We start from the raw sequence: 11,256 nt of genomic DNA on the forward strand, positions 1-11,256 counted from the left end.
ACTCAAGGCTAAAACAGGGCCCAAGCATGGATAGAAACTCAAGCTTTAACAGAAATTAAAGTTCCAGCCATTTCAAGATAAAACCGAGCCATTCAAAGCCAAGGAACAGCTCACAAGCTTTTGAAGTATCAAGATATAGAGCCAATAGATGCCTTAAACAAGAACAATAACATAGAGAGTATATTTAGGCCCCCAACTTGAGTATTCCAAACATGAAACAACTTCCAACAGGTATTTTCACGAAGAGCTAAACCAAACCCTCAAAACAAGTTACAGAGCTTTCCAAATTAAATAAATTTTCTCATAGCATGCATTTCGATTAAGGGAAAGCCACGGGAGCTAAATCGAGCCCCATACATGTATGAAAAACGAAACAAGTTTTTTTTTAAATATTTCATGCTAAGCAATAGTGAATAAAAAGAAGTCTCGTAGTGCATCCCAGCATGTATTCTAGAGGAGCGTATGTTATTTCAGAGCCCATATTTATCACATTTTCAATTGCTTTATGTAAAGAAAAAAGAAAAGAGAGAAGCTAATAACATGCCACATTCTCATTATCCTAAGCAAATAACCATGTCCAGCCCCTAGAACATGTCTGTCACTCTATTTTCACATGCTCAAGTAATAAATATCTCAAGTATAGGCACAATGATAAACTAGCATGCTTAAACTAGCATGTTGTACCATCCAACAGAGCCATTTTCAGTGGCTCGGCTGAGAGAAAACCGAAAGGAAGCAAGGCCTAAAGAGGGGGGGGAGGAAGGTACATCCTTAAAGCAGAAAGAAAGTAACACGAGAACTTTAAAGGCACTCCCCAACTTCAATTCCTCTTCCAACAGCAAGAGGAAACCAATTCAAGCACCAGAAAATCAAAGAAGTGAGTGAGAAAGAAAAATGACAGGGTTTCCTTCCTTGGAAAAATTTTTGGCTCCTCTAAACGGTCCAAAACAGACAACAAGTAAACCAGAGAGAAGGAGAGGGAATGATTAGGGGATCACATACGGATCGAAGGATCGAGAGGAGCAGATGCCCCCATACGGGCGTGCGAGAGGCAGAGGATTAGATCCTCGCAGAGGATACGATCCACGACAAAGAAGATCGAACTCAGAACGCAGATGATAGGATACGAGGAATGGGTGTCAGTGAGATTTGTCTCGCGTGCGAGAGGCGAACGCGGGAACGAATCCCTCCAACGACACGAAGAAGGAGCAAGCGGGGCAACCGAACGAGCCAACCTAGGGCTGAGGCAGGCAATGAGGCGGGGAGGGAGATGGATTTAGGCTAAGAATTTTAATATAAGTTATTAATTATAATAATAATAATAATAAAATATTATTTATTATTATAATTAACATTTAAATATGTATTTTCCCAAAGGCACGTCGTCGCAATGAAACGAACGTTCCCCCTAGGCAAAGTCGATGTTCCGACGCATCGGCGCAGTCCGTTTCGTCATCCGGAGTCTTCCGGGCAACCTTGTCGTCGATCGGGTTAAAAACGCGTCGCGGTCCGAATCCTATCAAAATTTCAGCTCGAATTCGATTAAACAGAACGGCGAAGAGCGCGGCGGCGCCAAATCAACGAGTATAGTCAGTCCTAAGGCCGGCAGTTCTATAGGAATGCTCCCTGAGTTCCTTCAGAGTAGTCTTACCTGCCAAGTTCGGAGTAGCCTTACCTGCTAGGCAATAGCGGTCAAAACTACCACATGGAACGTCAAGTCGAGCAAAGAAAAGTCCAGAATTGCTAACAGGGATGAGTCGAGCGAAGAAAAGTCCAGAATTGCTAACGGGGATGGCTTTTACTAGTTTCTAGGAGTAGTCGACAGAAAGGTCCTACGGCTAGATCCTAGGCTACTAAGGAGGGGAAAACTACACCTCGATCGAAAGCGAGGTCAACAGTGTTATTCATTATGGTAGAGAAATTATTTTTATTTACAAACATGATAATATGGCAATCAATTTTTTATTAATAAAATATATTGAGAAAACACCTTCATAGGCATATAGCATCCCACAATACAACCTCTAGTCTACAAAACAAGCTTATTATGAAGAAAAGTGTCAAATTTCAACTAATTCCTTTTGGAACCCTACTATTAAAGACATTCCTATCATTGTTTAATCCTAATTTTAGATTTTTTTATCTTCTTTGATTCCGATTATAGCGACAATAGAATTTGGAGCCTTATAATTTTTTTGGATCCAATTCTTCTTCTCTTGTTGCATGTAAAAGAAGTCACACCAGACTGTAATGAGACTCCTGTATGTACTATGGTTTCTCCCCCTTTTCTCTAATTTTAACTATATTACATGGATGAATTTGCTTTTCTTAAAGTCATTCAACGTGCCATTGTCGTCATAATTAATTTTTAACGTCTAGATCTTCCTTACTATAGGACAAACCTGGTCGAACATGCTAAGAATAGAACGCAAGTTGAGGAATCATTTAAAAAGGACTTTGTTTGGTGGAGTTTTAGTTTTTGTGTGGTTCTAGCTCTGTTAACCCTTAAGAAAGCTGGAACGTAATGAATAGGTGCGCATAGTCAGGTGATAAATAAAATCACTATTAAGTATGATTTTTTTAATTCTCCGATTAAGCCATATTGGATTTAATTTTAACAATAAATTTATTTTCTAAATTTGATATAAAAATGGTTATTAGCAGATACGAATTAGATGAGGAGATAAGTGAAAAATAACCTTTAAACCCTCAAATGAATTTTATGAAGGGCATGTTATATGATTTAGATTTTCAGATGCTCCTAGCACATCTTTGAGGTCGATGAATATTGTCCTTCAACTTGTGGAAATTTTTGACGTTGTATTTAAATATAAATCAAATTTAGTTCTAGGGCAAACAGCCCTTGCGACAGCTTCAACAAGTTTTCAGAGCGCTTTGGCAAGAAACATAAATATAAATTTGGAAAGTATTTCTTTTTGCAAACTATGGTGGTTATTTATGATTTATTGTGTTCCCACTTAGATTCAAACTGAACCTACCAAAGGTAGAGCAATCATAAACTTGCTATCATCGAAGAGTTTTATATATGTCACAAACTTTCATATCTAGTCAACCTTTATAGTAGGTTCATCAAGGATTTTAGTATTGTTTTTGCCTCGACAGTTGATCTATTAAAGCTTGATAATTTTTGTTCTGACTCACGTAGAACAAAAGTATTAGAACAACTAAATGTTCTAATTTTTCTGCCATAATTCTTAGCTTCTCAACTTCTTAAATTCTTTGAGTAACCTGTGATGTTTCAGGCATTAGGATTGGGAGAATTTTGTGTTATAGGAAAGTATCCTCTTATATTCTTTAATGAAAAATTGAATGAAGTCAAACAATGATGTTCCACTTATGATATGGAGTTCTACATTCTAATTCAATTCTTGAGCATTGAATCAATGTCCCACTTATGACGTGGAGTGTTACATTATAATTCAGTGCATGAGACATTGACCATACTATCTTTTGCATAAGAGTTTATTCTCAACTCAAATTTATCAATATTTAATGAAAATTGAGTCAAAGACATGTGGAATGCCTTTTTTTTCTCTCTTTATAAGTGATTTTTTAATAGCATGACAGTTTTTCTAATATGAGATATTTAGTGACACTTTATTTGATATTATTGATGTATTTGGCGCTATGGTTTAGCAAAGTCCAATCAACTAGATACTATTAAGCAATGTTTTGAAATCACAAGTTGCAATGTGATGCCCTAGCTTTTGTTTTTCTACAATGCACAAAAAGCGAAGCGGAACCCTCATTAGATAAATTATTAAAACTTGTATATGGTATTTATATATGTTATGTGCATATAATATCCCTTTAATTAGCCAAATCAAAAACACATCAGTGATTATAGCTTGGTCTACGACTAGATTGAACCACACCAAGTATGAAATCACAAGTTGCAATGCGATGCCCTAGCTTTTGTTTTCTACAATGAACAAAATGCGAAGCAGAATGACCCTCATCAGATGAATTATTAAAACTTGTATATGGTGCTTATATATGTTATGTGCATATAATATCCCTTTAATTAACCAAATCAAAAATACATCTGTGATTATGGCTTCGTCTACGACTGGATTGAACGACACCAAGTAATGATATTTTATTATATTCTGTTATTTAAATTTATTTATGATTTTATTTCCTACATCTCTCTTCTTCGCTGATCCAATATTCTTCCTGTGATTCATCCATCTTATGTCTACCTACAGCAATCTGTTGGTAGTCCCCACAATTGCTCTCACAAATTGCTCTCACGTGAAGCCAATGTTGGATCCAGCTCACTTGGTCTAACACAATCCCTCTGCACATATAGCTCTGAGCCTATTGCAATCACAATTTATGCGTACATCATTTGCTCATATACACCTCAGCCCGTCGTTGCATTGCGCCTATGCGTTGGATCCAGCTCACTTGGTCTAACACAATCCCTCCGCGCATATAGCTCTGAGCCTATTGCAATCACAATTTACGCGTACATCATTTGCTCATATACACCTCAGCCCGTTGTTGCATTGCGCCTATGTCCCACCGGCGCTTACATTTGTAGCCCAATTACGTGTGGAATGCTCCACTTTATCGTGTAGAGCACTACTAAGCTCAAGTTTTGCACGACTAGCAACTACATTGGCCTAGAAATCATTGTGGCTCCTCTTCGTTTCAAATGCACACTTCAAAGAGCACTTTTAACAGTCTTGATTTGAAGCTATTTTCTGTCTCATCTGTATGCAGTCTTTACTATATGATACCATATGAAGCAATATTCATATTTAATCTGGATGGCCTTGTGATAGTATCAATGAATAAAACTAATAATTCTAGACTTAATTGTGCATACAACTATCCATGCATTGCAATGTCACCCTATTTTTAGTATGGGGCATTTACACACATAGCACACATATATTATGTATTTACATCTCACACCTAAACTCTTACATTTACATTTATAGCACTCAAATCTTTTATCCTACATAAAAAATAGCACTATTATCACTTTTTAAAAATGAAATACACATTTTCATGCATAGGCTTAAAGTACAGAAGTACTATGCATGTAAATATGGAAGTTTAGGTATGAGATATGTAAATACATAAGAATTTTGTGCTGTGTATTTAAATTTCTCTATTCGTTTTTGTTGGTTACAAATCAGTGTCTGCTTAACCCACTTTTGTAGCACTGAATTGAGTAAAAGACTAACTACTAAATATCCTGTCTTAACAGGCATTGGAAGGCCTTGGGGAAAGCCAAGTTGTGAGATCTCAGGAACTTGTTATGTCAAGGCCTGATTTTTCAAATGGCATTTATGCAAGTGAAAAACTTTTCTTTGGGACTGATGATGAAATTCTCCTTGACGATAACACTACCCATGAGTTTCCATCAGATGATCAAGGATGGATTTATCCTCCAGATTGCTCTTATACAAGTAGCAAAGATTTCAGCATTTCTTCAAATGATGGTAAAGAGAACTCCTGTGATCTGGAAGAATTATGCTCTGCTACTACTTCGGGTGAGAGCAACAATAGCAGGAAAGAGAGCGTCTCTGATGTAAAATCAGAGTCAGGAAGCATTAATATTGAGGTTAATTCTAGTTATTCTACTACGCCGGTGCCCAATAATGAAAGTATAAAATCTGTAGTGGGCAGTGCTTGTCTTGCTTCAAACATGGGCGAGGGAATGGCTGATGATATAAAGCCTCAAGGTATCAGTGACGATCAATACCTTTTATCTCCTTTCAAGGGAGATGAAGAAAATCATGAGGATTTTATATGCTCTAATTCTTTAGGTCGGGGCAAAAGAGGTAAGATATTAAAACCTTTAATTACTCGTTGCTGAACTTTTTCTATCTTATTTGCATTTGCATCAATTGATTTTGGCATTAAGAATTTCAGAAATATGTTTTTATGACACATAAAATCACATTTGTTTTGTGTTGCATTAAGACTTGATAGTTTTTGCGTAAATAATTAGATATGTGATTTACAATAAAACCATGAGATTATTTTAATTAAAAAAATGCAACAATAAAATAAAGTTTTAAGTTTAGATATGGTCTTGGAGGGAGGCATGTCGTATAACTCTTTCTTTAGGATGAACTCCATCTATATTGTGTTTACTTGCTCTCTTGCTATCGCCACAATGTAACCCATCCGTCTCAAAATTTTGTATTTGCTTATGCACGCCAAAGATTAATACACTTCAAATTAGTATCTCCTCTCATTCCCCAATAAGAGAGAATATTTACAACTATTAAAATGAAAAAAAGGAGACTCAGCAAAAGACCAAAGCATGCTAACCTAAATATTAAGTTAATTGAAACTGTGCTTACATTCCTTATGTAAGAAATTTTTTTTTTCTTGTCCTATTTAACCTAACAAATTTGAGAAATTAGATATGAATTGAGCTTACATCAATTGGCATGCTTCCTTAAATCACAATTATGTTTCTTGCATATTCCTTGCTAGGAAAATCATAGGTTTTGATTATTAGTGTGGTCTATGAAAGTTTACACCTAGCTCTTCTGTGAAAGTGATGTTCTAGGTCAAATTATTAGAAAATATATTAGATTTCAGATAAAACACTATCCTGAACTCTTTCTTCATTTTACAAGAAATTTATGATATGGTTCTATTTTTGCTATAAATGCAAGCCCCTTTGATGAATTATCTCCCTTGGTCATGTGAGAGAACTTTCAACTAAGATTAGTTTGTAGGCACTAATTACTTAGCTTAGTGCAGTAATGATTTTGATTTTCAAAAAGAAAAAAATGGTCTCCTTTCTTTAAAGGAGATAATGATGAAGCTAATCAAGATTCTATAATTTCATCATCCTAGTTTGGAGGATTTTTTTTACTTTGTCAACGAGTATATAAGATCCAAGGTAATCAAATGATCTTTATCGACAGACAGCCATACGTAGTATTGTTCAATAGGATTTTGTTGACCTAAGATAAGATCCAAGGTAATCAAATGATCTTTATCGACAGCCATACGTAGTATTGTTCAATAGGACTTTGTTGACCTAAGGTGGAGATTTGCTTAAATGGAAGATTTTAAATTGGCCTTAGCTAATAGAAGATTTTATATCATATTAAGTGCACCCTATAATTCATTGTTTGGATTTCATTGTGATTGTGATTTAATAGTATCATTTTGCATTGAATCAACAAGACAAAAAGCCTTGGTTACAACCATTCTTTTGTGATGTCATTTGGCAGTAAAATTAGCTTATAAGTTAACATGTGTCATGTACTTATTGGTGTGAGATTTTTTAGAGTAATTGTAGAGATTTGATTGATATGATATTATTAGCTCTTTATGAGTTAAAGTTATCTTAAATATGTTGCTCTTAGCAAATTAATGTGAAGAATGGATGAGTAGTTATTTTAAGCTTGAAGCGATTGTTTGTTGCTTAAAATATTTAAGGTTTCATAATTTTTTTTTTATTCAGATGGTCATATTTTTAATTAAAGTTCAAGCTTAATATAATTCTCTTTGTATTTGAGGCCATCTTGAAAATAGGTTTTCTCCAATTTCATTCATGAATCTTAGCATGCCTATATGATATAATGACATGATATTTTTTTCTCTTCAAAGCATAAATCTTTGACGCATTCAGAAGATGCAATTGCACAAGTCTTAACATACTTGCACACATTTTGAGTCAATGTATCAGAGTTGGAAAATGCTTTGCTATGTGAATGCCAAATTTGAACTCATTCAAGTTTTGTGTATTGCATAATTGTTACATTGCTGAGGGGCATGCACAAAATTCGAAAGTGTTTAAACTGTTTATTTACATGAATGTAAATTACGCGTACAAATATTAATGCATTATATGTGAATTTGAATATTGTCTTGAAACTGATGCTCATCTTTATTCGTTCTGGTTATATTCAATTTTATTCTTTTTTAAACGATTTAAATAATAATTTTTTAGCAATAATTTTATCTTTTAGTTTATAATTTATATTTAATTTATTTTCATTTTTATTTTGTTTTAAAGTCTAAATAGTTCAATTTGAAAATACAATTTCAAATCATTTGCAACGGAAGAATTGAGCCTGCCCACCCACCTAAAAGACACGCATGGTTGGTGGTTGTAAATATCTTCTACCAACCTACCATAGAGTGCACATGGGCTTTCAAAATCCATTCAGAAGTCAAATATGAACATAAATTTCTCCATTGAGTTGGAATAGCCTGAATGGATACTTATTTAGCAATTTTCATTGGTACATTGAAACAACATGAGTGAGTACTTATTTAGTAGGTATCCCCGTCAAATTGGAACCATTTAAATGGTTGCTTTTTTAATAATTTTTTTTGTTGAGTTTGAACAACCCCAAATGAGTACTTAATAGTTCTTATAATTTATACATTTGTGAGTGAGGCGATGACAATGTTGAGACGAGAAATCAACGAGACTGAAATACAAATCCATATATTTCTTTTGTGATTTTTTTAAAAAAATTTTTAATGGATTTGTTTGAAAAAATATATAAAATAAATAAAGAAAGGGTGAAAAAAGTGGTTGGTCTGCCTAGGTTGGCCACGTTAGAATTGTGCAATTGGGTGGAATTGGGCTTCGAGTTATAAATAGAGGCAGAATGGGGAGAAGGAAGCCCTCCACTAGGATTTCTAGAGGATATTTGGCGGTTGATGCAATGCCTGATAATTTAGCATTAATCAAGTCTGGAACTGCGGTCAGACAGTATTAATTTTCTTTTAAATTATACAATAAACCATCATAACTTTCAATTATTAAAAAAACCACTAACAAGCACAAAGTATACCAAACAATTATCATATCCAACTAATGCAACAATATAAATTGAAAGTAAAAGAATATCACAATCTAACCAACTATGATCCATCATTTCTCATAATTAAACAATATAAAAAACTAAAAGCATAATAAATAACATTCTACCTAGTATATATAGTCCTTATCCTGTAAACCAAATCCTTCATGTCAAATATATTAATCTAGAGTTTCACTTGAAAGAAATATTTAATTCAACTATAAAATTTTCACTTAATGAGTAATTCCAATCTTATTATGCATTAAATTAATATACAAATACTATGCATGAATATAAAAAAAATATAATTCATTAATTAATCAAACTATAAACTTTCATTTTAAATTAAACATTTCCATTTAAATTAAGCGTTTAACTTCTTGACATTTGCCAATTTTTTAAGAAGTCGTATCAAGATCACCACCATACTTTAAGATATTCTCAAAAAATTATACCCGTAGGTACCCTAAAAAGTTTGCACCAAGAGGTGCATCTTTATTATTTTCATTTCTTTCTTTGTGCATGGGTATAATTGTGTCTCATAGCTAGCACCATAAGAGGATGTATCCTAATTGACTTAAGCCTTTAATTGTCATTTTATATCAATTTAATATCATTTAAATGTACTTTTGTATTTCAATTATTTCCTCCCATTTGTGAGGCATCTTTCAAACATTCAAAATATAATTCATAAAAAAAATATTTGCTTTTAAAATACATTGCAAGTTCATTTTTATCAATGTTATTATAATCTTTTATTCTTAAAATACATCTTTAAATAAATCATTAATTTAATATCAATAAGAAAACAATTACTCACCTTTTAGTCTCAAAAGAGCTCTTTATCAACTTAATCCTCTGATTACTTCTTTCAACTCCTCTTTGACTCTACTTCTCTTGTCTAACCACGTTTCAAAGTCCTTATTCATTGAATCAGTTTTTTAACCATTATTTAAATTAATTAAATTGTACTTGATAGCACCTATTTAATTAAAAAATATATTTTATATAAATAAAATATCGTAACTCTAACCTTATTAAACTTTGCTCAGATCTCCTCCTTTCTTTAGCTCATACACTTCACCTACTTTTTCTCTCTAAGAAAAAATTTCTGTACTGAGCTTGCATAAATTCTTGATTTTTGTGGCATAAAACTTAATATGAATGAAAGTTCTAGAGAAATTTTCATACATTCCACACAATTCTTATGTATTTACATATCTAACACCTACAGTGTGATATGTTCACTTTTAACATTTTTGTGTCATAAAGTAATGCATGAAAATGTGCATTTCACTTTTAACAAGGTAATGATGGTGGTATTTTGATGTGAAATGTTAAAGATTTGAGCTTCATGCATGTAAATGTATTATTATTTAAGTGTTAGATATGTAACTACATGAGAATTGTGTGACATGTATGTAAATGACCCATGGTTTAATTGTTCTAGCTTTGATATCACTAATGTTGATCATCTCTTTTGACAGGTAAAAATGCTTATGCTGTCTCAGTTTTGAGGCAAATTGAGCTGAAAATTGAGGGAAGAGATATCAATGATGGACGGTATGCAAGCGACTGTTCTTCTCTAAATCAAGTTGTGATTGAGCTTTGACTTTCTTTCGAATGAAGTTGACTGCTTAGATTTGTTTTGCAGGGTCATGCCAGTTTCCCAGCAGGTGGATCATCTCATCAGGGAGGCCACAAGCATAGACAATTTGTGTAATATGTATGAAGGGTGGACACCTTGGATATGATAAATCTTTTATTGTGATCTGAGGTAATATTTTCAGGTCAGATCCCATATTTTCATGAAAATTTGTGCCAGTCTCTGTTTGACAAGTTATGGCTTGATTCTTATAATAGTCATTTCTGTGGGCCGGAATTTTCTTATGGGAAATTTACATAAGTAGCACACAATCTCTATGTATTTACATACTCGTACCTAAATTTTCATATTTACATACATAGAACTTCAGTGCTTTAAATCTATACATGAAAATGTATGCTTTACTTTTAAAAAGTGATAATAGTGTCATTTTTTTACTGTGATATTAAAGATTTAAGTGATATGTCTGTTAATATAAAGTTTAGGTGTGAGATATGTAAATAAATAAAAATTGTGTGCTATGTATGTAAATGCCCATTTTTCTTATTTTTGATGTTTTGGTGTGAGTTTTATTATGAACAGTCCTTTTTTTTTTTAATGCATCCGTGTCATGGTTTTTCTTCATGGGAAGTTTACCTTTATACAACACAAATCCTATGTATTTACATATCCAACACCTAAAGTTTGATATTTACAATCATATTACTTTGATGTCATAAATTTATATTTTAAAGGTGTTTTTGACTTTTAAGAATTAGTAATAGTAGTTTTTTTTTTTTTTTTTTAAAGATAAAGGGTTAAATGTTTTACATATAAATAGGAAAATTT

General features: G+C 33.0%; 1 protein-coding gene across 1 annotated transcript in view; it reads left to right on the forward strand.

Moving 5' to 3' along the window:
• Window positions 1–11,256, forward strand: part of LOC110023863 — an 82,220-nt gene that overhangs the window by 69,325 nt on the left and 1,639 nt on the right. The window contains 3 exon segments of the mRNA XM_020723490.1: window positions 5,243–5,819; window positions 10,310–10,385; window positions 10,477–10,599. Coding sequence (XP_020579149.1) covers window positions 5,243–5,819; window positions 10,310–10,385; window positions 10,477–10,576 — 753 coding nt within the window. The 3' untranslated portion in view covers window positions 10,577–10,599.

Source organism: Phalaenopsis equestris, unplaced genomic scaffold, assembly GCF_001263595.1.
Source record: "Phalaenopsis equestris unplaced genomic scaffold, ASM126359v1 Scaffold000233, whole genome shotgun sequence".
In the NCBI taxonomy this organism is placed as follows: domain Eukaryota; kingdom Viridiplantae; phylum Streptophyta; class Magnoliopsida; order Asparagales; family Orchidaceae; genus Phalaenopsis; species Phalaenopsis equestris.